Source organism: Parasteatoda tepidariorum, chromosome 2 (genome assembly GCF_982258835.1).
Source record: "Parasteatoda tepidariorum strain Cologne lab strain chromosome 2, Ptep-v5.0, whole genome shotgun sequence".
Classification (NCBI taxonomy): domain Eukaryota; kingdom Metazoa; phylum Arthropoda; class Arachnida; order Araneae; family Theridiidae; genus Parasteatoda; species Parasteatoda tepidariorum.
The window spans coordinates 23,984,248-24,011,315 of NC_141756.1; the positions used below are offsets into that span (position 1 = coordinate 23,984,248).

General features: G+C 29.6%; 2 protein-coding genes across 10 annotated transcripts in view; one reads left to right on the forward strand and one right to left on the reverse strand.

Annotated features, from left to right (window-relative positions):
- Window positions 1-32: 32 nt before the first annotated feature.
- Window positions 33-7,984, forward strand: MED19 (mediator complex subunit 19). 7 transcript variants are annotated; one of them, XR_015431308.1, is made up of 8 exons: window positions 33-330; window positions 1,175-1,328; window positions 1,950-2,049; window positions 3,334-3,439; window positions 5,360-5,477; window positions 6,011-6,060; window positions 6,161-6,178; window positions 7,666-7,714. XR_015431308.1 is itself a non-coding variant. In XM_087157020.1 (8 exons), exons 1-6 carry the CDS (start codon window positions 147-149, stop codon window positions 6,038-6,040), a joined length of 678 nt encoding a protein of 225 aa, XP_087013146.1. In that variant the 5' UTR covers window positions 33-146; the 3' UTR covers window positions 6,041-6,060; window positions 6,161-6,178; window positions 7,666-7,863. The 7 variants fall into 7 exon arrangements, 6 of the variants coding, with proteins under 6 accessions (XP_087013146.1, XP_071033379.1, XP_015928282.1 ...); XM_087157020.1 differs by having other exon boundaries at window positions 5,360-5,463; window positions 7,666-7,863; XM_071177278.2 differs by lacking the exon at window positions 6,161-6,178 and having other exon boundaries at window positions 7,666-7,984.
- Window positions 7,985-10,127: 2,143 nt separating this feature from the next.
- The window catches only part of inaE (inactivation no afterpotential E), a 112,008-nt gene continuing 95,067 nt past the window's right edge, over window positions 10,128-27,068 (reverse strand). For 2 of the 3 annotated variants that reach the window (XM_016072791.4, XM_016072793.4), the window contains 6 exons: window positions 26,376-26,518; window positions 20,448-20,589; window positions 17,606-17,799; window positions 16,259-16,282; window positions 14,601-14,733; window positions 10,128-11,580 (listed from right to left, as the gene is read on the reverse strand). In XM_016072791.4, the coding sequence (XP_015928277.1) occupies window positions 10,426-11,580; window positions 14,601-14,733; window positions 16,259-16,282; window positions 17,606-17,799; window positions 20,448-20,589; window positions 26,376-26,518 (1,791 nt within the window). In that variant the 3' untranslated portion in view covers window positions 10,128-10,425. The remainder of the gene's footprint in view (window positions 11,581-14,600; window positions 14,734-16,258; window positions 16,283-17,605; window positions 17,800-20,447; window positions 20,590-26,375; window positions 26,519-27,068) is intronic. The other variant, XM_016072792.5, reaches the window with a different exon arrangement.

Genomic DNA, 27,068 nt, shown 5'->3' on the forward strand with positions numbered 1-27,068 from the left:
TAACTGTTATTTTATACCAGTTTTCTCATTTTTAAGTAACAACTCAACTCAGAAGAGCAGGAAAGAAGAAAAGTTCAGTCAGAGCGTTTTGTTTTTATTTATTGCATTTTTTAATTATCGTATGTATTAAAATCAGTCCAGCTAATATGGCAGAGGTGGGGAGACGGTCCGAATCTTATTCCCCAAAATCGAGCCCTAGAGGGTCTCGTTCCCCTGTGGTTCCACGGCAAGATTCAACTGGAACATTAAAAACAACCATATCTTTGGGAAAGGGTAAAACTCCAGCGATCTGGCATAGCGGGCCTTTCTATCTCATGAAAGAACCACCTAGTAAGGATTTTATCTAAATAATTTATACAAATCTGACAAAATATATTTGTGTTTTTGCATAATATGTTTTGTTTTCACCAAGTAAATTTGATTTTATCGAAATGTAGACTATAAGGTTTAAATGCTAACCTTGAATTAGGTATAACTAGTGATTTTGTTAAGGTTGAATTAGGTAAAGTTTTTTTAAAATTTAGCTTCATTTTAAGTATCAAATGCATGTTTTATTTAAAAAATATTTTTTTTGAAGAAACATAAATATCTTAATGTTATGTACTAAGAACAGGGTATCTACTCTCTTGAAATGTTTTTAAAATTATAAATTTTGGTAGTACACAGAATTTGTCTTGGGGGAGATTTCTGTATCATGATCTGAGCAGAATAATCGCCAAATCTTGGGAAACTTCCGGGCAGTGGCACATGAGAAACTAAAAAAAAAAAAAGTCTCAGAAAGGGACTAACTCGAAAGGTATAACTTGTATCAACCCCCCGAGCAAACATTACATATTTCTTTTAAAAAATTTGCAAGTTTAAAATCTATTTGGCACCTTGGTGATTGCAGTTGGCGTAACAGATCATGATACTGAAATATCCCCAATAATTCAATTAATAGGTTATTAATTTCGTATTCCTTGGTTTTGAAAAAAAATTTCAGATTTACAATAGGTTGGTAACCACTTTCACTTTTACCAAACAATTGTAAAACCAGAAAGGTTTTGGACAGGTAAAATCCATTATAAGACCATCGATTTTACAATTGTGTCCAAAACCTGACTATTGTGATAAAAAATGTTTAATTCATTTTTTGTTGTTATTAACGCATTGAATTATAATTAATTATCCATAGAGAGTGAATTGACTGGAGCAACAAACTTGATGACCTACTATAATCTGGAACATTCCTATAACAAATTTTGCGGTAGAAAAATGAAGGATCAGCTGAGTGCTTTCTTACCTAATTTACCTGGAAGCATAGATGCCCCTGGAAGTCAAGACAATAGGTGAAGAATTTTTAGTTTATTAAATTTGAATTTGGTTATTTTAGTACAATTTAATTTAATTTTTGATGCTGAAAAAGCAAACTTATAAAACTCAAAACAAAGGTTTAAATTCTTTTTATCAAGTGGGTTTCAAAATCATCAAAAAACTTTTGGCAAAACACAAATAATTGATAAAAAATTAAATTAGTCGGCAATTTGAATTCTCTTTTGGCATCAATGATGTATATTTTAATGTACCCCATATAAAATATTCTTTATAATAATTTTTCAAAAAAATATTCTAATTAATTTTTATTAAACCTTATAAAGTTATGTTTATATAGCATTTATCGAATTGGCATTTGTTATTGTCAATTTAAAGCACATTTTCCCAAGCTTTTCATACAAATCTTTTTATAAATTGTTTAACTACTTATGTGGTTGAGCAGAGAGAAGTTGTGTACTTTTAGCCATATAAGCGTAAAGTTACATTATAAAGCAAATTTTGTATTTAATATTATTAAATTGCATTGTAATGATGTAACGTTTTCCTCATTATTTTATCTATCACACATTTTTACTTTTTAGCCATGTTTACACAAAATAAATTTTTTTATTGACTCAGTAATTATTTACCAACAGTTCTTTAAAATCTCTGATTGATAAACCTCCAATTGGTGGAAAAGATCTTCAACCCCTTACCGGATCTCAGTTGTCAGGCTTCAGATTGCATCCTGGTCCAGTAAGTATTCCGTGCTTAATTTATAAATTATGTCTAAATATTTTGTCTTGCTGAAATTGCTTTCTTATAAATTTAAGTTTCTTTAATTGGATTCAATGCGTTTGTAAAAATTCCATATCCTAATGGCAATATTAAATGTTTTCACCTATTTATTTCGAAGATGATGAAAAGCATCTCCTGTTTTCCTACTTTCAGTATCTTTGCAGTATCTTTCCTTTAAAATTTATGAAGGTTATTTTCAGTGTGAAGAATCGATCTTTTAAATTTTTTAGTTTGAAAATTTTTAGCTTAATATTGAGAATATTAAATTATTTATCAAAATTTAAAAGATAAAGAAATTTTTTTTTGAAGTTTTATATTATAATTTAATGAAAAGACTATATAGGGTTATGATTGTGTTTAATACATAAAAATGTTTTGACGAGATATATTTAATTATTATTTTTTTATTTATTTATTTTTTTTAACTAATTCCTGAAAGGTGAATCTTCAAAATCTAAACCAAAAAGCTTTTTTAAAAATTTTAGGTTATTTAAATTAAGGCATTTCCCTTAGTTCCATTTTTCTATAATAAGAGATTGTTATTCTATTTTGTTCGTGCTCCCATCTGTACAAAATAATTTTCATGTATTTTAATATACACATTTTTATGTGTATTAATGGCAAAAGCTTATTTAGACGGATCAGAATACTCAAGAAAGCACTAGATTTCTTTCTTTATCAATAAACAAAATAGTTTACATGCAATTAATAGAAGTTCCAATGAATAAACAAGATTTTATATAGGTTTGACTAATAATATCATTTATTTTAGACAGGACTTTATTTCAGATAAGGAATCAATTCAATCATTGAAATACTAAAGCTTGTCTTAAAATTTGCATTTCATATAAATGCAACCTTAGATATTGTTAAAAGTATTTTTCACAAAATTCTAAAAATATAGACCTGGTTAGAAATCTTAGATTGAGCTCTACAATTGTATTTAGTAAGAAAATCAAAATTTGACAAAATGAATGCTCCTTTTTCTCCCTTTTGACTTGTGCATTTCAGTTATGCCATTAAAAATTAGTATCTATATAATTTTTTTATGTCATTTTTATTTCATTCCAATAAAATTTTTATTATAGTGAAAAATTGTTTGTGTTTTATGATGTAATTAGATTAACCCTTATTTGATTATTTCATGAAAAAATTAGAATACAAAATTTTTTACTAAATTTTGATTGTAGTTAAAAATTGTTTGTAGTTTATAATTGTATTTTAATCAATGTTACTTTACAGGTTCCTGAACAATACAGATTAATGAGCCAAATGCCTCAAAAGAAAAAACACAAGAAAAAGCACAAACATAAAGATGGTGATACTCCTACACAAGATTCTCAACAAGGTAAGAGAGCAGCATTTATATGTATTTAAACTCTTGTGCTAAATTTATATATTTTTAATCAATTCTGTTATAAAATTGTATTTACACACCAAATTAAAAGACTTACCAAACTATTTAAATGAAGATGATAACTAAGACACTGTCTTAGATTTTGTTAACTATGCAAGTGAATGTTTGTTATAACATATTGAAATTGCCATGAGATTTTCAATTTAACGCTCCTGCTAATGATGCAAAATAATTATTATATTGTATTTGTAATCCATAATTTGACTTTAATATTGGAAAATAAATAGAATCAAAATGAATTGGTTTATATAATTAAATATGAATGAGTATTTAATTGCTTTTGAAAAGATATTCTTAAGGATTTTATTAGGGTTATTTTAGTGATGTGGTCATATAATATGTATAACTCATTAAAGGAATTCGTTTGAAGTTATTAAGTCGTTAATAAGATTATTTTCGGAAGTTAAATTTATACATGCTTTTATATGCACTTTTAAGTTATACTATTATGCATTTGAGAAGCAGACGAGACAAAATATTTCATTGTTTTTCAGCACTTTGTACCAATTTAGTTAAGATTAATTTACACCACTCATCAATTTAAGTATAATAATTAAAATATCACAAAATATCTTATTTAATTTTTAAAATATGATTCCAGACATTTCCATCCAATCTGGTCAATTAAAACATTTGTAAAAAATTGACTCTCAATTTTCTAAAAATGGGGTCTTGCTTTTGTAGTTTTGTTGTTAATTAAAGAGGGGAAAAAAATAGTGATCTGTATACTCTGTTGGAAGTTAAGAAAAGATTATTGTCTTTTGGTATAAGATTTAAGTAATCATCCATTTTATTTCGTTATCAAATTATGCAAATAGGCTTTCAAAACAATATTAAGGCTTTGAAAAGTTCAGCACGTCAAGCAGTTTTATCTGTGCTATCTTTTAAGATATATCAAAGACTTGTTAAAAGAAAGATTACAGTATCGTAGTCTTCTTACTGGAATCCTAGATTTGGCCACATATTTCTATTATTAAGAAGAATATTCATACTTGAAAAATAAACAACTACATGATGTTGCAAGAGCATTGGATTTGATTGGACCACTATAAATTACGCTTATGCTAACATTTTATTATTTGCTTATTATTCTTTCATCAGCTTCTTCAAATGTGAACAGAAAAGCATATAGTGGTTACAATTCTAAGATATCATTTTCATTAATTTTTAATAGATTATTCAATAGATTTTGTTTTTCTCATGACATGAGTTAAAAAGGCAAACAAAACGACTGTGCAAAGTCATTTCTAAAGTCTGCAATGTTGATGTTCGTTTGTGCTTGTAGCTTTTAATCCATTAGGCATGCACTTTCGTGCAAGCAAACTCTCTTCATATGTTTTTTCTTAACTTGCAACAGAGTATAGTCTTTTTAAGTGGCATCCTGTTTTTGCAAATTTGTAAAAAAATTTCACAATTTCAGAGTGTAAATTGATATATTATCAACTTCTTTTTGCTATATCCCTGTTTTCAATAAGATCTTGTTTTTAGCAAAAGTCACATACACTATGTCTTTGAAGATAATGTAGTTTTGAAGTTATAAATTCATGATGTCATTAACTTTGCTAACTGTAAAGTACGCATTAAGTTAATAGCTAATACAAATGAAAGGCACTTAATACGGGTCGCTTACATATATTTTTATTGCTGAGCTTTGCATTGGTTTTGAAATGCTATTAGCTTCCATTAAAAATCCTAATTTTTTTTCTATACTTAATTAAAATTAAGAGCTTTTGCTAAACGAATGAAACGATTTAAATTGATGATTTTAATTTTTTGTTTTTAACTATTAACATTCTGTTAGGTATATATATTTTTGTGGTTATTTTTTAAAGTTATATTTTTGTATTATAGATGCTAGTTTAGAGGGTGCTCATGAAAAGAAACACAAGAAACAAAAAAGGCATGATGATGAGAAAGAAAAGAAAAAGAAGAAGAAAGAAAAAAAGAAAAAGAAGGTAGGACTATCTTAGTATGTGCATTTACTTTATTACCTAATTTTTTTAAAATAGTATGAAAAAAATGATAAAAGTATTATTTTCCCTGTAATATTTTGCTATTTAAATACTATTTGTTCTACCTATCTTATCAAACATATCTGTCATAGTTATTAAGCAAAATACTTATAATTAAATTTACTTAAACTTTTAGAAATTTCCAATCTTATAAATTATTTTAAATACCATATCTTTTAGTATGTAAATCTTTATATTTTATTTCAAAAGTAATAGAATCGTTGTTTTATATTAGTATGATTTAAATAACTAATGAGAATAAAACATTTTATATTAGATTGAAACATCATTTCAAATTTGAATGATAATGTTTAAGAATGGTGACATTTCTATTTATAATTGTTAAATTGGCATCCATTTTGTTTGTTTACACAATATGCAATTTTTTTGTAATACAAGAGTGATATTTCCTTATTGTAGTGTTTTTACTTCTTGATATTCTTACAAATATGAAAAATAATATGTTGCAAATGTGTATTATTTGACTAAGGGTGCCCATGTGAAGGTTCTCAGTTCTTAAGGGAGCCATGATTCTAACAAGTATGCGAACACCTGTTTTATTTTATCTATTTCAAAACCAATTGTTGAATGTTTTAAATTTGGTGTATTTTAAAAAGTCTACTAAATGTTACTTTTTCAGCAAATATATGTTTTCCAGGTAAATATGCATTCCACTAATCTCTGTCACTATTTTTTTTTACTCATATAGTTTGTAACAATGTTTGATTTCGCTAATTTGGTAATATGTTATTATTTGAAGTTTGGCACATCAAGGATTCTACTTGATTAAATCGGCTGATAGAATTACTAATCTTAATCTACTGATTTTTGAACAAAATATTCCGAAAAATAATTTAAAATTATTTATGCAACTTTAGAAAATTATATGAAATGAAAAATTTAAAAAAATAAATTAAAAGCAGTATTAATATTTATTTAATCAAATTTATATTTGAGTATCTTTAAGTATCTTTATATTTTGTATATTTAAGTATCTTTATCTTTGAGAGTACATTGCTTGTATTAGATTAAACCATTATAAGCTGCAGAGATTTTTCTTTTAATACTGAAAATTCAATACTCAACTTACTTATACTGAAAATCTAAGTACTTTTAAGAAGCGGACTAATTGTATATTAACACCCTGTTGACGAGCAATTTTAAATAGAAACTATGTCATGTCTCTGGCTATTATTTTATCATTGATGTTGAGTGAAAAATTTAAGTAATCTGTAATAAATTTTATTTATACTGATTAAAATTAAATTAAACTTTGAAATATTTTATAGTGCCCTGGGTTTCATAAATTGAAATGGATAATGCAAGTGTATTGATAAGTTAACTTGTCAGGGCCGACAATGTGCTTAAAAAATTAAAGCATTAAGTTCTTCTCATATCTAACAATATGTAATATTATTGGTAATTTCTTTTTTTCTTTTTCATTTATTTATTTCTTCCAAGTAGAAATACTCCTTGGTAAAAGCAAATTTGATATTTTAGAAAAAAATCTTCACTGAAAAATTAAATTATATTAATAATTAATTTCACAGCAGGATTGGGCTATCAAAACTAAAATTTTAAATGAAGCAAATGGACAAATATTGGAAATGAAATTATGCTAGTAAATAAGAAAAAATTATAAGAAGGCTTAAGATTTTTCAAGTTTTTCCCTTTTTTGCATTAACAAAATTTTTAATGCTTTTTGCAAACATGTTTTCTTCTTATTTTATTTGTGATTGTTTTTTGATAGTTACTTAAAATAATCACAAAAATTCTTTGTGTGATTTAAATTGTGTATCTTTTTTTAAAAAAATATCAATTAATTACTAGCATGTTGTAATACTTATAAATTCTATATATTTTTTGAAGAAAAAAAAAAATTCAAATAAAATAAATCAATTCCATATCTTTAGCTGTTAGGAATTTAGCCACATGAATTTTTCAATGTATGTTCCCATTCTGATAAAAATATAAATATTTGCGTTATATACTAATTCATTTTCTTGTAGTTCTTACGAGCATAATGTGATAAGGTTAATAAATTTAACTCTTCCCATAGCGGCAAAAATTTATTTAGGACTCAATATATTTTAAAAGATTTTTTTTTCTTCATAAAAATACTAATTTAATTTGAATTTGCCTTAGAAACATGGCCCAGACGTGCTGACTGGTGCTCCCATCGTTGCTCCACCTGGAATCCTGCCTCATCCTGTTGTTATTCCAAAGCCTATTTGAGAAACAACAGTCATTGTTTTCGATGACATAATTTGAGAGAACTCCAAAGTTTTTTGCGTGTTTACATTGTACAGTGAAGCATTTTATAAATATATTTATCAGTATTTGGACTTTACGGATATATGTATAAAGAAGTCATAATTCATTTAATATAATATGTGCATGTGGATGTCAGATTCACATTTTTGTTACTTTCATACTTTATAAATATACTCATTGCCTGACTGTGTATCGAGTGTTCTTTTTTTGATATTGTTTTGATCATACATGTCAAAAATTTGTTTCTTCCTGGAAGGGGGGTGACATATAAAACGCGTGGAATTATTTTTTATAAAACATTTATTCTATGTACAGCGCTGTAGGCATTGATTTTCTAGTGGTAGTAAAATTGTACAGGCTGTTTCTATAGCATAAATTTATTAAAAGAAAAAAATTATATTGTTTTTAAGCATTTTATCATTGCTCACTTATGTTTTCAGTTTAATTGCCCCTTTTTAAAATTTAATTCTTAAATGTTAGAACTGTTATGTCTCTGTAACTAAGGCATAGTTCATATATATTATTATATTATAAAAGTGCTAGTTGTAAATTATGCCTGCATTGACCATAATGATCACCTTTTATATGATATTAGAATCAATGTGAAAAATGTCCATCTAAAATGGCAACAAAACAAAAAAAATCATTGAAATCATATGATAATCATTACTGTAAATCAATGAAAATTAGTACGTAGTTTCGATTTATCACTTTTTAAAATGGTACTAAGCATGCAACTTCTAAAACTTAAACTTTATTGAAAATAAAAAATTGTCCTAATATTAAGTACCAATACAATGGAGATTTAAAAATATATATATTAGAAACTCTTAACACCTCGGAGCTGTAGAAATTTTTGAGAAAGATAGTTCTGATTTGTGTTGCTCTTTAAAATGGTACTGTAAACTTTGCTTCTTACATGTACAATTTTTAAAAAGGGATTTTTTGAAAAAAGGTGTAATAATAGAGTGAAGAGTTAAAAATTTGCAGCTTCGAAGTTTTTATTTTTTGACATAAAAAGCTCTTTTTCATATCACTCTTTCAAGTTTTGCAGAATGCTAAACTTACTGAGAGTTGCAATAGAAATTTAAAAAATGCACTAAAAATACTCACACTATGAAACGTTTAATTTTTTGAGGTTTATAAATTTTATGCATCTCACTCTTCAAAATTGTAACTTACCCTTTGCATCTGAAATGCGAATTTTTATGAAAGTATTTGTCAAAAATAAGTTCTTTTCTTGAGAATAAGTTTCCTAATGTGTAGTAATATAATATATTTAAAGTTATTTTTTTCTGCAACTTTAAAACTAATCTGTGTAATAAAATTTTAAAAAATTTAGTTTTTTCACAATTGGTTAGGATTAAAAATATTTGCAATAACGTTGAAAGTTTTCAGGAGGCTGTGAATAATTTGAGTAATAATAATGATTTTCCTTTTTATTATTGTAATATTAATTTTTTGATTAAGAAAATGATTGAAGAATGCTAGTTTATTATTTCTTTTAACAGGGCGAAAATCAAGTCTTAAATGAGCATCCCCAGTAAAGCATTATACTAATTTGTTAAGTGGTCTTTTCTTTTTTTCATTCTGCGCATTTATAAGAGGGCGTTGTTTTCTTTTGTATTAGAGTTTCCTTTGAATTTAGTTTGTTTGTGAAATCGCTCTTTGACCGGTTTAATGTGAGTTTTTATTTTCTCAAGATTTGTTGAAATTTCTTTTCTGATTTGGTTTTATGTATTTTATAAAAATATTCAAAAATTAGCATTTTTTTTTTGTTTGGTATTTTGCATCAATCTGCAATTGGTGTCTCCATTAACTGAATGAGCCAGTGGTCGTAAAATTTTGACGAGCTGTCCATCTAGGTAGTGAACTTGGGTAAAAAAAAAAAAGGATAATTCTTTTCCTCGTGATGGTGAAATTTTTTGGCGAACATCTCATTTGGTATCTAGCACGTTGTTTAAAATAGTTCATTAGTTTCAATTTCAACGAGAAAATGCCAACTGTGCCATGTGGATTTGCTTATAAAAAAATTTACAGTATTAATTTTTAAACCAAGATTCAATAGATGTTTTATTTATTTATTTTTAGTTTAACTGAAACATGTAAATAATAGTAGGCATTTTATTTTTCATTTATTTCACAAGAAAATCTTTGATATCTTTGCTAATTAGTTATTTTTTTAAATTATCAAATTCCTTTTTGCTATTTTTATGATTACAAATCTTCAATTTTGATGCCCTTCCTCTTAACGAGGTTCAATGGTGTAGAAATAATCGTGTAAATGACGAGGTCTATTTTTTTCCAGTGTGTTTAAGAAGAACACAAAATTATTCAACACTTTCAAAACAATTTTAATAATATGAAAGTTTACAAGGAATAGATTATTTAAAACATGATTTCAAAGCATCCACTTTGAAACATACTTTGGAATGACTATGAATTCGAAAAGATTATTGAAATCTGCCATTTTGGAAAATGTTCTCATGTGCAAATAGGAATAAACCATGAGATTCTGATGGCATTAAACACTCTACACTTTGAATAATATCACAAGGTCAAAAGAGACCAATAACGTGGAAGAACAATGAATATATTCACAATATAAATACAAACCGAGGAAAAAGATAGCTATAAGCTGCTTTCGTTTTGCAGTTTTGTATAATCTCTTGGCGATGAAGACAATTCGGTTTCGACAGTTTTCTTTTTGGGTTGCGTCATTTTCGGCGATGACGTCATTATTGCTTCTTCACTGTTAGCTGCCATTTCTGGAGTGGGGGAAGTATCTTCATCTATCCTAGATTTATGCACACCGGGTAGTTCAGAAAGTTTAAATAACTGTACATCAGATATGGAATGTTCCAACGTCGGTGACGATATTGGACTAGAACTAGTGTAGCCACAAGGAATGTACATGTAATCATGTGTTCCATATTCCTGTTGGTTGCTGTATTCAGGATAAGTAGGTACAAATGATTCTCCTGAGTTATACATGCTGTCTTCGGACACTTCTCTAGCCATTTTTTGTGTATCGTACAAATCAAACGTCACTCGTTTTGGTTCATGGGGGGTAAAAAGTGGTTCTATCGTCCTGTCCGTACTTGAGCTAGCGTAAGTACTATCTGTTCCGAAGGGACATATGTCCCCTTCTCCATATTGTATGTTCTTTTCGAGTTCGATATTTAGATTCATTTTTGAAGGGTTCATGAGAGAAGGCGAGTATACGTCCTCTCGTTCCACCGTGGCTTTCGTCACCACTTTGTGGCTCACAGGAAAATTGAAATTGTCTGATATATCAGTGCCAGAGTCGCCGTGCATTGTAGAAGTCGGTCTGCTTTTATGAAATGACAAGGACTCGGAATTAGGCCTATGGACTGCTGGCGACTGAGCAATAGGGGCCATCGGCGGAACACCACACCAAGAAATGCGGTTACCATTGTTCTTGCTTCCTTTCGATGAAACACTCGAAACATCTGACAGAGTTTCTGGCGAAGCAAGGGGTGCCACGTCCCAGTCTTGCTTATCGAGATTCGTTTTTTTCTCTTCGTCCATCTCACCACCGCTTATGTCGTTGTACTCCCAGTTTGGAACTAATAAATGTGGTTTATCGGGTCTCGAGACCGCTTCTTCACTGTCTCGAGAAACATCTGTAAAGCTTGTCTCGTGGTTGATACGAGACGGCCGGGGGTGAGCTCCAGTTTCCAGTGTGCCGGGATTTGATATTTGTCGTCGATCAGCGTCTGATAATTGTCTTTGAGGTTTTGCAGGACCCGTGTTAATCAATAGCTGAAAGTAAAATAAAACGAAATATCAGGGCAGTATATAAGTATATTTACTGTTGTAAGTTAAAAAAATGCGTACACTAGTGCTAAGATGTAGAAATCGGTTATTCTGCGAATTATTTAGCAAATGTGCACTAGCTGATTCGTTAAAGTGCCAAAAATCAATTCGTTTCTCGAATTACCCAGGTAATTTGCAAACGACCTATATATTATCTGTGTATTGCATACATTTCTCTCTGAAATAAAAGTAAGATTCTTGCTTGCAGTAGTGTTTTTGTAAGCTTAACATAATGTTATTTGTTTTTTGCTTTTTTAAAAAAAATCCAGTTACTACAATCAAACAATCAGCCCATTAAGTTAAAATCGATCATAAATCACTATAAAAACTACCGTCAATAAATACAATAATCAAAAATTCAATTCATTGAATACAATCAGTCAACAAATAAATTGTGAGGAAGAAAGATTATTATTTTATTTAATAACAGTCAGAAACATTTTGAATTGTTAGGTATGCTATTTTTTACGTCATTTTAAAGTATGTATTTTTACATGGCAAAATAAACACTTGAACGAAATCGGTTAAATAGTTCCTGAAAAATCGAATTTTAAAGAAGTCTTATAATTAAAATTCGATTTCTCAGGTACTATACACCCGATTTTAGTAAAGTGTTTTATTTCGCGTGCAAAATAACATACTTTAAAATGACATAAAAAATTGTATACCTTACAATTCAAACTTTTTTTTATCTGTTATTAAATAAAATAATAAAAAATTTTAAGAATTTATTAAAAGTTCTATTTTACATGGAATTATCTTCGGGTAAACAAATTTTATAATTGTGCGCAAATTTTTTTAAATTCGCTTAAAAAGTTCCCGAGATATGGCGAAATACGTAAAAAGTAAAATTAACATTAAGGAGTCCAAACTTTGGATCGCTCTCTTGACAAACTATTGCGGCTACCCTACTACTATTTGGGGTTCAAAAAATCTGAATCCGTTCGAAAAAAAAAGGTATGTTTATTCAGAGTAAGTACGTTTTTGTGTCTAATTTCGTAACTTAAAATATAGTATGCATTAATTATTCAGCATATTTGAGGTCACCCTCTCAAACCATTAAGAATGAATTCTAATACAGTGCACTCCCGATTATCCGGGCTAATCACCGGGACAGGTCGCACGGACAATCGAGAAACACGGATAATCCGAAAACTCCTTTTATTACAGAAAAAATCAATATCAGTACAAAAAATATAAAAATTACTCACATTTGCATGCTGTAAAACATCAGACTAGGAATTTTCCTTTTAAAAAAATGTGTAATGCGTCTTCGCCTTTTATCGATACACATATTTTACGAACCACAGTAATGTCACCGTAATCGAATCCTCCCATTTAATCTAATAAAGTTTCCACAGAGCAGCAGTATGAGAAATTGTATTTCCCTCATTTACTACATCTTCTGCATCAGTTACTATCATCACTATTTGATTTAACAACATAACGATGCCTTCATCTGTCAAATACTGGAAACCAATCTTCTAAATTTTCTTCATCAAGAATTTCGAAACCTTAGATTCTTTTTGCTTGTTCGAAAATACTGTTATCATATTTTTCTTGAACGTCTGAAGAAGATTGTTCATCAAGCGGTATGATCTCTCTCCAAGATCGTGATAACATAGACGATTTTACCTTTGACCATGATGCTGATATTCCATATACTGTAATCCAATAACGAATATTGCTTCCAGAAATTTTGTAGAGTCATAACTTCATGAATCAAAGTTTTTTAATTTTGAAAATGTTTCTCTTTATATTTTTGTGACTCCGGAATGAGCACGGATAATCCGCAAACCGGATAAACCACGCTCGGATAATCGAGAGTGTACTGTATGTGAAGATCCGAGCAGTAAATAAAAAGTTACTTATGGTGGCCGTTTTGTCTGGTGCATAGTTCCAGTTCCATCATGATGAATGTGTGTCAACCCTCTTCCCGGAATAGAACATAAGTGTGCCCAGTTGGTAGGACGTTGGACTGGTGTTTTCAAGAGCGGGAGTTCGAATCCAGCCGGCCGTGTGACTGGTGTACGTTAAATCTGTCGAACCACAAAGTCCCCCCAAGTTTCTGTTGCAAATCAATAATTCTGGGGTACTGAATAGGAGATTGATCGTTCTCTGGTTCTGGGTAAAATTACGATCTGTAGATGAAGGAGTGGAGTATGATTGGGTTCATGTAAAACGAACTGTGTTGTGTGTGTGTGTGTAGCTGAAGTATTCTTAGCCATATTTTGCGTCACTGTAAAAACAAGAAACGCACTCCAGCCTTAAAAATTCGCTTGATTCCAAGCAGGCTTGCTGCCATTCGCAAGTGGCATAATTACCAACCAAACATAGTTTTCTTTGAAGACGTAAAGTTTTTAGGACATTTTCTAGTTCTTCTTTAGAACTTTACTCCCTAGGGATTCTGAATTCGTCCACTAATGGGATGAGTAACGTTTTCTCTTTTCCAAGTTTGTTTATGCCGATGAATCTGAAAGGGTTACATAATCATGCGTTCCGTCTCTCATTTAAACGTTTCTTTTATGATAAGACGCGACTTAGAATCTATTTTAAAATCTTATGGATGGGTCATTAACAGTCAAATACCAACAACAACAACAACAAAAATCGTTGTTATTTGGTTATTGTAGGCATATTTCGAGTCTATTAATGTATGCATGGTTTTCTTTCAGCCTAATGAACATTCGATATGATTTATGGTGGTATAAAATTCTTTCTAATAAATGACCGAACTTATGCTAAATGTGTATTGGATCAATCAACAGTATATATTATTCAAAAATTATGATTATATCAATATAATTCACAAGGTAGTATGATTTTAGAGTAGAATTTACGCTCATAAGGTTGTTTAGTATTACTAACTCTTTTTTTCCCCTCCAAAATCTAAACTATTACAGGTATTTGCTAAAAAATATCCAAGAATTGAACTTATAATAAGAAAAAGGAAGTGTATCAATTACTTTTTCTAAGGCGTCAAGGACTTTATCAGGCATGTGATCTTGTACCATTACTGGCGATATCAAAACTTCATCGAAGTCAATGTTATCTGCCCATAATGCTTGATACACTGGATCATGATGTTTCACTATTTTTCTGAAATAAAATCGAAAAGTAAGTAAAAAAAGCATATATTAAAATAAAATTCAAAAATAAAAATAGAATATATGTAGAATTCAAAAATAAAAATATAAATAAAAATATCAAAAATAAAAATATATGTAGAATTTTTTTTTCTATGTTTGAAAATAATGGAAAAATTCATAACAGTTTGAAACATGAATAACAGAAATTCACTCGTAAATTTCAGATAATTATTGATAATTCAACCATAATTTTATGTTCTACAGCTAAAATAAAAATAATTAATAGCATTTTTTGGCTTTTTTTGCAGAATAAGTTACGATATTAGCACCAAAATGTCTAAATATCAATATTATGTCTAATGTATAATCTATTTCCTTAATGGAGATTTTATGAGTATTTTAAAGCAAAAATTATGAAAAAATAATAAATTTTGAGAAAGTTATGTTATTTATAAAGTAGGTCGATTTTTCCACTTTTTTAAACCATTTTTTCCCCATATTTTCCTAAAAATATTTTTTTTTTCATATTCCTTTGTTATCATATTATGTTTTAGTGTGTAATACACAAAAAAATCCAAAAAAGAATTTTTTAAATTTAAAATTTCAGAAATTTGTCTCCGAAGGTATTCGGGTACCCTAAATTATTCTCATCTTTTTATTTCTTCTTCAAATGTTTTGAATACGGTAAAATAATAATTACTTGAAAAAGAATTTTGACTTGTTAAAATGAAATGAAATTTTTTGATTTTATTTTAGGTAGTAGTTTCACGTTTTTTTCACTCCCATTTTTAGTAATAGACATAGTGCTTGTCTGAGAGTAAATCTTCTGCTGTTTCACAAATTGCTATTAAATTAAGAAAAAGAAAATAATTTATTTAAAATTTCGAGTACAAAGTATTTATTTTAAATTAACAAACCAATATAACATGCAACAGGCAGAATTTATGTACCATGCTTTCAAAATCAAACGATATATTTTTTTTTTCAGATAAAAGAATGTCTCTTGACATTACAGATAGTTCTAAGTCCAACTAGAATAACTTAACTGCAAAACGCCTTGCTTTAATATAATAATCGTGGCGGGGCAGCTTCAAATCTACTCAGCTTCTGGTACAAAGAGTTTTTTTTTTATATATTTTTTTTAGTATAGTTTTTTTTCGTTTGTAATAAGTTTCGAAATCGCTATTATTCAAAAGTGAATCAAGGTTTAAACTTCATTCCTTTCAATCAATTTTAATCATGATTTCTCTAACTGTGTTACTAGTTATCCATATAAGGATTTTTCTGAGAAATTGTACTCATATCTAAGGAATTATAATTTTTGTGTCTGGGGAATTTTTAAAAGAAAGAATTAGAAAATTAAATTCTAGAAAAATTAAATTTCTTCCGGGTTACAAAAAGTTAAGTTTTTACAAAGATAACAAAATCAGAACACTTAGTGTGTTATAGGTGTAAAACTAAAATACCAAATAGTGGAACAGGCATGTTTTTTTAATACATTTCAAAGAAATCGATTGAAATTAGTCTTATCTTACCTCCATTTTGTCTCATATTTTTGGCTAGCATTTATTCAAAAAGAAAAAAAAAACATGTTAGTGATATTGTACAAAAGAAACAGATATGTTTCATTCAATAATAGAACTGTAAGGAAGATAAAAATAGTACTTCTGAAAATTAGTATCATACTTTATAATTATTATAATATGATATTTTTATTTCCATCTTATGCATGAAACGGACTATAAAAGCTAGAGAATTAACTTGAATAATACACATTTTTCGGCATTTTTGTAAATTTGCGAAAATAAGCTTTATTAGCATAGAAACATCAGGAAACTAGAAGTTAACTGGCTACTTAAATCTGGAAAGCTTAGTGTTTTTAATATTTACTTAGCATGTTTTTCCAACAATTATTTCTTCAATTATGTATTTCACTTTCTCGAATTGATAATTTTATGTTATTATTATGTCGAGTATTTTAGTAATTAAATACTTGAAACAAAAACTTTCTCCGAAGTAAATCACGTTGAAAATGTCCAATTTTACAAATATTGAAAAATAAATCTAAAATTTACAAATTACGTAAAGTAAAATATAAACAGTGTTCATCGAATGGTTGACTGGTTTCAAAAGTAAAATCTGGGATCTGGAAAACAAAGAATTATAGAGAAATGACGCAAACGGTATGTCTAATGTGAAACTGTAAAACTGTTATGCAGAAGTTTTGGAATTTAGTTACAAAAGTTTCCAACAGATGGCGCAACAGTGAGTTTTGGAATTTATTAAAGGAATACAAATGTCGCAAAAATCTAATCAAACTGTGGCATTGCAGTTTCAGAAATACTCGTTATTCCATAGAATACGCAGCTTAAAGGGCCATCCTGTGATTTTTTTCGTGTGCGAATGAGAAACTGATTGGAAAATTATCTTTACTCGCAAAAAACTCGTCAATCCGTTCTCAGTCGCTAAAATAGCATCCTGTCTCCTTTCACGCATTAACGTTAGAAATGATTGCTCGATGGTTTGCAGCGCCATTTATCGGCTAACTTTATAACTAAATTCCAAAATTTCTGCATTAAAGTCTAACAGCTTTCCCAATAGACATGCAGTTTGTGTCATTTCTGTATCATTCTTTGTTTCCCAGATTTTAATTTTGAAATCAGTCAGTCATCCGATGGAAAACCTATATATTTTACAACTCGTAACCTTCTTTTTTAAACTTCTCACCGCTTTCATAATTAACATACCATTTGTTTCATTTACCTATCACCCTTTGTTTCCCGGATTTTTAATTTAGAAATCAATCAGTCATACGTTGAACTTGTAGATTACTTGTTTAAAAGATTCGTCACATAATTTGTACAAAATAAACAAATACTCACTCTTCTTTTTTGGGATGATTTCTGACAATATGTATTATTTTGCCAGGAGGATAAAGCGGCTGGTGCACCGTCAGAGCAATGGATGCATCACTGGGGTGGGTCGAGACGTCACGTGCCGCCGAAATAGAAGCTTCTTCAGAGAATTTAGGTTCTTCTGGACAACAGCATAAAACACCTCCCATTATGATTTTCCACTGTAAAAAAAAATTAAGACCATTGAACTCTTTGTTAAATTAATAATATCTGGATAAAAGTCATCGACATCGCATTAAACTGTGGAAATATAGGGGCACTTGACCTGTTCTAATCGTGATATAAAATTAACTTCACTCTAAGCGTCGCGTCAAAAAAGAAATTAAAAATACATTTTGCTCCTAACTGTTAAAGAATACAATGAATAAAAAAAATATATTTTATTTAAAACAACTTTTAAAAATCCCTAACAGCAAAAGTTGTAGTAAAAATTTTACTATTTGTGATTTTTTATAGTTGTTTTCAATGAAATTTAATTTTATTACAGAGAATTATGACAGAGAATGTGAATAGAGTTTCTTTATGAGAATATAAAACTTTTTTGAATATATTTTCTGAATAGAGATGAAGTTCACTATTAATTTAATACACAGCCTATTGATAAGTGTAATACAATGTGTAAGATAAGCTAGGTTAAAAAATATTATAATTTATTTTTTCACCGACATTTTAACTTCTTAAATACCTTTAGAGGATTTGTAATTTCTCAGAGGATAAAGCTCTTAGGTTTGAAAATCAGGGATCAGAGGTTGATTAATTACAAACCAAAAAATTTTACGAAATATCTTACAAACCATAAAATGTTTTCTTGGGATAGACACGTTGAACCCCATTGCCATTTGGTCAACTGTGAGAGGAATTCACGGTGTTTGAATTTTGCTCTTGTGAGCTATTTTATTTTTTAAGGCCATGCTTGAAGATAAGAGGTCAGTTTAAATAATGGAACACAAAAGTTTTTTTTTTATAATTAACCGTCCTTTTTTTTTTAATAATTTGAATAATATTTAACAAGTAAGGAATTTTTTCATTATGTGAATAATTCTGTATTGACAGTAAATTTTTTTCCTTTTTCTCTTTAACAAAATTTATGTTACAGTTGAGATGTATTTCTAAATTTGATCACTGGTTTTACTGAGCTTATGAATATAGTTTATTAGAATGACAGAAAAAAAGGGTAACTGATGTTTGTCATTTATTAGTTGTTTGATCAAACAATTCAACATAACGGAGCTACATAAGTAAACTATTTTGCATATGGTATCCATTTATCACAACGCGACTTATTTTATTCCACAAATTCTTTCATGAAGATGAGTTTTCCAGTTGAACTGAAGTGGTTTTTTGTTATTTGAGCTAGGTTTAAAATTACATGGATTTCTAGTTGAACGTTAGAACTCACTTCACGAAAGCACTCTGTGTATCAAAAGTTGAAAAATAAAAAAATAAAATAAATCTCATCTTGTCAAAATGACATTTATCAAACTTATTAACATGGTCGAAATAATGTTTTACATTAAATTGGTATCATATTGAATATATTGTATCTTAATGCATTAGCAAAAAAAAAAAAAAAAAATAGTAAAGTAACGTCATGTGCACAGTAAATCACAGGAAAAGCATTTTTTGTTGTTGATGAAAGTGATGCATAGTCCGTTTACTGTAGGAAGACGTATAAAGGTCAAATTATTTTATTAGTCTTAGTTAAAATAAGGGGTTGTGTAAGTTATGGGGGACTATGATAAGTGTGACATATGCGCGTGAAAGTGAACTCTATGAAAAGTAAATAACCTTGTTACGGTGGTGAATTAAATACTGTATGTCATTTATGTTTTCATAACAAAATGCCGTAAACGTAGTCTCTTTATTTCTTAAAGATGACATCGGAAAGATGCGCTGCACGACTGTTAGGCAACCTTTGACCCGTGGGTTCTAAGCTAATGCTTGATCTAAAGTAGAAGTAATGTGAATCACTAGCAAAAATTTAATTGAACAAAAAATTGAAAAATGACTTGTAAAAAATATAAATAAATAAATAAACGTTGACAGACCGATGATTCTGGAGCTTCTATAACTGGCTATTATAACGACAGGGATTACGTTTATATACGACAATATATACGACATACGAATATACAATATACTCGTATACGACAGGGATTACGTTTTTGTGTGACCATATTGAAGATGTAAAGAAACTGTATCTGACATTTTGATATGGTAACATAAAGGACGTTTCGAATACAGTCAGGCCACCGTAAGAAAACGATCGGCCTTAGGAGAGTTAATTTCGACGTGGGGATGTCACTGTGTTGAGGAATCGTCTTTGATGCGAAGCTTTTCCTCCTGCTTACCATTAACTATCTTTTAAACGCATTTTTCCATAACTCTTACTTTAGTGGGCTTGTACCATGATTTAGCTTTCAATCTTATTACTATAGGGAGCTACAATAAGAATGAAACACAAATAAAAGCCCAGAAATGGACATGCTGCAGTTTTGGTCCCATAAAACAAGAACCTTCCTCAGTATTTACACACCAAAAATAATGTTTAGATACTGACATTTTTGGTGTTCAGACACTGAGGAATGTTCTTGTTTATTAAACTGAAACTCTCTCATGTCCGTTTCTAGGATTTATTTACTATGTTTTTCTTTCGTCTACGTAGCACAAAGCATGCCCTATCCTCTTTCACATACCTCCACAGAATATGTTCTTTTCTGTGTTTGTTTGCTTGAGCAAAATACAATGCTTATAAGTTTCCCGTTTCCCTGCTTTATGCTCTACAAATAATATAATCAATGATACTCACTTTCGGATCTTGACTTCTTTTAATAGCATTTATGAGATCACTGCGCAGAGTTTCCATTTGATGGAGGCCAATACGAGGAACAACATCTTTTCCTAAAACTACCGATGTAACAAAGTCTTTTGTATAGTCAACGACGGGCATGCTGTAATAAAATTGAGGCAAATAAGCTAATACATAAAAATTGTATGTATTAACTGTTTCCATTAAAAATCAAAACAGAAACTGGAAAAAAAAACATTTTATATTTTGTTTTATTTCATCATTAAAGAAGTGAAATTAAAATAAATCTTAATATCTAGGTTTTAACTTCGTTTGTTCAAACTCTAAGGTTCATTTCAACACCGATTGCTTAGCAAAGTCTGGAACTACATACAGTCAGTCACAAAAGTCTACATACACCCGCTAATATTCGCAGATCTAGCACTTTACTCATATTTTTGAATATACAACTTTATTTTCGTTAACATCTTGGATAATAGCTCATATCTAACAAAAAAAATTATGGACAAATTCGTCAAAATGTAACAAAAATTAACAACATATTGAATTATATAGTCACAAAAGTCTACATACAGAGACAGAACAACACTAACTTTCAGAATTAAATGCTAAAAAATGTAACATTAATACTTTGTAGGACATCCCTTTGAAGTAACAACTGCCTGAATTCGGTTTGGCATCGACTTAACCAGATTTTTTGTCGTCTCAGGTGTAATTTGAGACCATGCAAGCTCTATTGCCTTCTTTAGGGTTTCCTTGCTTGTTACCGATTGCTCCCGAATTCTCCTATCAACTTCCTCCCAAAGGTGCTCGATGGGATTAAGGTCAGGGGACTGTGGCGGTGAATGGAGCTGTTTAGGCGTTTTATAGAGTAGCCATTCCTAAACCATCTTAGTTGTATGTTTTGGGTCGTTATCTTGCTGGAAGACAAAGTTGTTCCCATGTCTCAATTTTCGAACCGTTGGAAGTAGATTGTCTTGCAGAATCTTCAGGTATTCAAATCGATTCATTATGTATGCAATCGATAAACACTAAATTGCCAACTCCAGCGGCCGCCATTGCTCCCCAAACCGTAACACTGCCTCCACCGTGCTTCACAGTTGGAGTCAAATTCTCGGGATTCGTTTTTGTGTTTTTTTCCTTCCAGATTTTTCCGCGGCCATCACTCCTGAACACGTTGAACTTACTCTCGTCAGTAAAAACAACTGTTTTCCAAAAATTAAAATCTTTGTTAATATGTGCAGAAGCAAAATCAAGTCTCTTTTGTTTGTTAGTAGATGAAATGAACGGCTTTCGCCTAGAAACTCTACTATTGTAGCCGGCTGGTCGAAGAATTCTACGAACAGTTTCTGGAAGCACTTTCTTTCCACTAGCTGTTGCAATTTGATTCGCTAATTTTGGAGCACTAATTTTCGGATTTTTCTTCACTTTTCTTTCTATGGTTCTTGCATCACGATCATTAAGCTTCCTTGGACGACCACATCGATATTTGTTAAGCACATTTCCCCGCATAACATAATTTCTGTAGATTGTTTGAACAGTTGACCGACTTTTTTTTTACAATTTTTGCAATTTCTGCATAAGATTTCTTTTCACATTTCATTCTTACTATCATATTTCGAAGTTCTAAAGATGTTTCCTTTCCCTGACTCATTTTGTTGAAGTTACAATGTCAAAAAATCTCGGGAAATGAAGATTAGAATAGATAACGAAACATGTAACCTCAAACTAAGATAATCTTCCAAAATAACTTCGTATGCAAATTTTTTCCCGTCCGCCAATCAGGTGTATGCAGACTTTTGCGACTTGATAATTACTATACAAATCACAAAATTACCTAGAAATTATTATTTCTGAATATTTTTATTATGGAAAACAAATTTTTTAGAGAAAACTGAAGGAGTGATATAATTTTTAAAATTGAAATTTAATTGCTTTTTGAGAAACCTTTATTTTGAACAGTGTAAGTAGATTTTTGTGACTGACTGTAATTCTAAGATATTTGAAACCTCTAGAAATGTAATGGTATTTGCTTCTAAATACTGGATCCTTTTTGACTGCCGTGTCATCTACATTGGGGGGACAACAAAGTTTCTGATGGTGACTGCAAAGAAGCCACATCAACCATATTGTGGTGATGCTTATTTGACAACTTGCGAAGGATATTCGTGTGTATTTGAAAGGATATTTCACAGAAAGTTACAAACTAATGAATTGTTATAAAAGTAATACAAAAATGATTTATTAAAAAGATTATTGCGAGCCTCGTAAAAGCTTTCTTGTTCACTTGTATTTGACTCGCTAAGAACTAAGTTTTCCATTTTTCTGTTCGAAATTTCCACGAATTAGGGTAAAAATTTTAAGTTATACTCCTCTTTACTCAGCTAAGATTCAAACTGATCTTGTAAAGTGGCGAGATGAGAAATAGATACAAAACAACGGACACAAATAAACAGACATGATACCATGGAAACAAACAGAGCGAGATATTATTATTGTGAACAACAGAGACTCGCATTATTAAAACATCGGTGGGAGTACTCAGCAGAATACGCTGCGCACAGCGGCACTCGTGGCCTGATGGAGATTTCACTGTAAGCGCGTACAGCAGTCAAGGTGTTAAACTATTATTCTTTAAGCAACATAGAGCTGAAGTATAGTTATTTATTTAGAATTTACAACCTACAGATACAGTTGCAAAGGTTATGTTTGATTAAAATCTGATATTTACAAAAATTTTCCTTTTGACTTAAATTTGCTAAACACTTGTAAAGTTTTGTAATCTATTACGAAAAATATTAAACAAAACATGGCAAACTGAAAAATTGAAATCAAAGCAGAAGTAATTTGCTCCGCCCAGTAAAAACCAGTAACAGATTATACTGGCAATTGTTGCTACACCCGATTTTCCTCCGGTCAATAATTAATTGCAAAGTATAAGAACTCGAGATAGCTTGGTATAATTTGTTAAGCGTTAAAAGAGGAGAAAAACAGTGAGTTTGATTATCAAATATGACAGCTTAAATAAGTGAAAACAATAGGCCTAATGAGATTGGCAATTTCAACTGCAGGGATATAGGACGTACATTAATCCGTTTTCTTCGATTTGTGAATGGATTACAATTTTAATAGTATTGTTTTTACTATTCAAATAAAATTCAGAAATAAACTACCAAATATCATTTTATATTTTGTTTATTTCATCATTAAGGAAAGCGACATTAAAATAAATCATAATATCTATGTTTTAACCCTTTTCAACACCAATTGCCCTGCCTAGTTTGGAACTGCATATTTCAAAAATGTTTCAAATCTCTAGAATTCTAATCAAAGTATGAAATTGATTTAAGCAAATATTAAGAAAAATTCTTCAAGAAAATACATTAAAATAATAAGTCAAAATGGAAAACGCTAAAAGCAGCTAAAATCAAATTTGTCTCATGTAAACAATTTAAATAAAAAGTTAGAAACCAAAAACAATCAAACCGAAATTTTAAAGATAAGTATGTTAGCAAAAACAGCACTTCATCAGGGAACACACTGTCTGTTAACATAGATAAGGTTAATAGATAAGGTTTATTCGACATAAATAACACATAACTTAAAATGTTACATTTTCTATTTAGTTAAACATTAAGTTAAGGGGCAGTTTAGTGAAAATTAAATTAACTGCATTAAATCGTAAGCGATGCATAAAAAAACTGATTTCAAATTATTCTTTTAAGACCGTCTAACTTAAAGACTTAGTAAAGCAAATTAATGTTCCATGATTACAGCCCTGGTAGCAGAAACTCTACAACGCGGAAGAGGTGCTGCAGATTATCACAGCATCTGCGTAGTTTCTTTCATCTCAGATTCGTTTTCTTTTTTAAAGAATGAAAAAAGTGTAAAGAGATAATGAGAGATGAAGAGTCAACTATTTCTAACTTGCGTTAATAAAATTAGTGTGTTAATCCTCAGATATATAAATTGAAATTGATTTTCTGAAATTACTGAAATTTTAGTAAAAGAAAGAAAAATCTTTAAAAAAGCTCTGTTTTTTTGGTTACAAGCTGAATGAGGATTTATTTCATTCTTCAAAAGCATTATTGTATTAGGGGGACCGGAAAGTAATGTCGTTTCGGCGCATTAAATACTCGTTAATCTTAAAAACCAATTCGTTTTTTTTCCTCGATTCATTTTCGATCCGGCATTGAAAGGTTGTTGCTAACGAAGGTGAGTACATTATCGATTAAAAATAAAATCTTGATAAATATCAAATGCATCGAAACGACATTACATTCCCGTCCCCCTAATAAGAATTAACATAAATTTTTCACAATATACTCTTATTTGCCTTAAACGGGCAATTTTTTCCCGATCTAATTCTTACAATAATAATCTCTATAACTGTGTGCGCTGTTGATTGACTTTGTGAATTCTGATACCATGCAGCAAACAATAAGCTCGATTTTTTCAGGTCATTGATATTTTAAGAAGTCAACAAAATTGTGTGTAATTTCTGTAAAAAATCATCTGATTTTGAAGCATTATTTTAAGAAATAAACTTTAGAAAATCAATTTTAATCGCGTTCAAATATTCTGTAAAAATTATTGATATCTGTCACTCAATTCTCTCCAAAATGCTTCAATGATTTGAAAAACTTTAAAATATTACAGTGTGAAAAAAATAAATGGACCACTCTAAATAACTTTTGATCTAATGATTGGAACTTTACGTTCTAGGACTTAATTTTAATAGTTCGAGGAAGTGACCTCAAATATGTTAATTAATTATTGCAGACGCTATTTTAAGTTACGAAATCAGACACAAAAACGTACTTTTCTGAATGAATATACATTTTCTTCGACAGATTCGAATTTATGACCCCAGAAGTATGGGAAATATGGTCCCAATAGTTTGGTCAGGACAGCGGTCCAAAGTTTGGATCCATTAATGTTAGTTTTACTTTTTTGCCTATTTTGCCATAGCTCGAAAACTTTTTAGAGCGAATTAAAAAATTTTTGCACACAATTATACAATTCATTTATTCAAAAATAATTCCATGGAAAATATAACTTTCAATAAAAATTGATAATTTTTAATTATATTATTTATTAATAGTCGAAAAAATTTTGAGTTGCAAAAATTCTTTAAATAATTCTAAATAATGCAACTTTAAAAGGTAAAATGCAAAATTTGAGTGAAATTAGTCAAACAGCTCCAGATAAGTCGAATTTTAAAAATAAGACTTTCTCAAAATTCGAGTTTTCATGACAGAATTCGCTTAAATTTTGTATTTTGCCAATTAGAGTTGCATTCTTTAAAAAACTGTATACTTCACAATCCAAAAATTATTAAAAAGCAGTTTTTTTATAAAAAAATATTAAAGGAAATAATAAATATTTGCTTTTAGCAATATTTTGCATGGAATTATCTTTGGATGAATGAATTTTATAATTATGAGCAAAATTTTTTCATTGCCTTAAAAATTCTTGAGATATGGTAAAATACGCAAAAAGTAAAATTAACATGAAGGGGTCCAAACTTGGGAGCTCTCTCCTGAACAAACTATGGGGACCATATTTCCCAGATAGATTTTGAGGGTCAGAAATCTGAATGCGTCGAAAAAAAGGTATGTTGAGTCAGTAAAAGTACGTTTTCTTCTGATTTCGTAACTTAAAATATCGTCTACACTAAGTAATTAGTATATTTGAAGTCATTCCTTCTAACAATTAAATTGAATTCTATATCGTTCAAGCTCCGATCATTATTAGATCAAAAGTTATTATGGGTGGTTCGTTTTTGATTTCGCTAGCAATTTGTACGAGTTATTTCAATACTTTTTAAATATTTCATTTTAGAATCCAACTTACGTATTTAATTTGCTTTTTTTTCATATAAGTATGTATTTTGTTTTATAGTAACTCCTGAACGTTAATACAGACCTAAGTAGGCCACCAGGTGGAGAATAGGCGTAACAGACTAGATTTGGATGCTGATCCCTGAGTAGTATTGCAAGTATCGAAGCAGCTCCCGCTCCCAAAGAATGTCCAACAAGAACCAAGCCGTAAGTGGTTGTTCCTCTTTCCTAAATATGAACAAAAATGCATTTCTAAATCCTAAAGTTATTCCTAAATCAACTTCATTGAAAAATGAAATAAATAGTAACGCATAATAATGGAAATTTCGAATTGAAGAAGCTGAACTACATTTATGTTCAAACGTTAAGGAACGAACTCATTTTTTGGAGCAACTCAAGTGTTGAAAACTTATACGAAAATTATCAAAGTATAACAAAATGGTGATAATAAAAAGGTAATGGTACGAACTCAAGATCTTTAATTAAGGGAATCACAGCAAGATAGTCAAAAATTATCTTGCAAAATTGCACTTGTTGAAGATTCGCAGCATTGTTTATACTCTGGAAAATTGAATTTACTGGTAATAAAACCTATAGATATCTATTTTTTTTTCTTTGGGCAGAGTAAAATGTCCCTAACTATCTCGAATTATTACGAGCAAGACATATACTCATACACAGGACTGTTTCTTACCTGGGATAAAGTAAACAGCAATGGAAAGTTCATAATTAAAATCAGCAAAAACATTACTTTTTTAAGAAATCTAGAAATGAAATG

Excerpts from the sequence above, each read along its gene's own strand:
- MED19 (XM_071177276.2), top strand. The coding sequence starts at position 147 with ATGGCAGAGGTGGGGAGACGGTCCGAATCTTATTCCCCAAAATCGAGC. Across the intron at positions 1,329-1,949 it reads CCTGGAAGTCAAGACAATAG|TTCTTTAAAATCTCTGATTG; the intron begins GTGAAGAATTTT and ends ATTTACCAACAG. Across the intron at positions 3,440-5,359 it reads TACACAAGATTCTCAACAAG|ATGCTAGTTTAGAGGGTGCT; the intron begins GTAAGAGAGCAG and ends TTTGTATTATAG.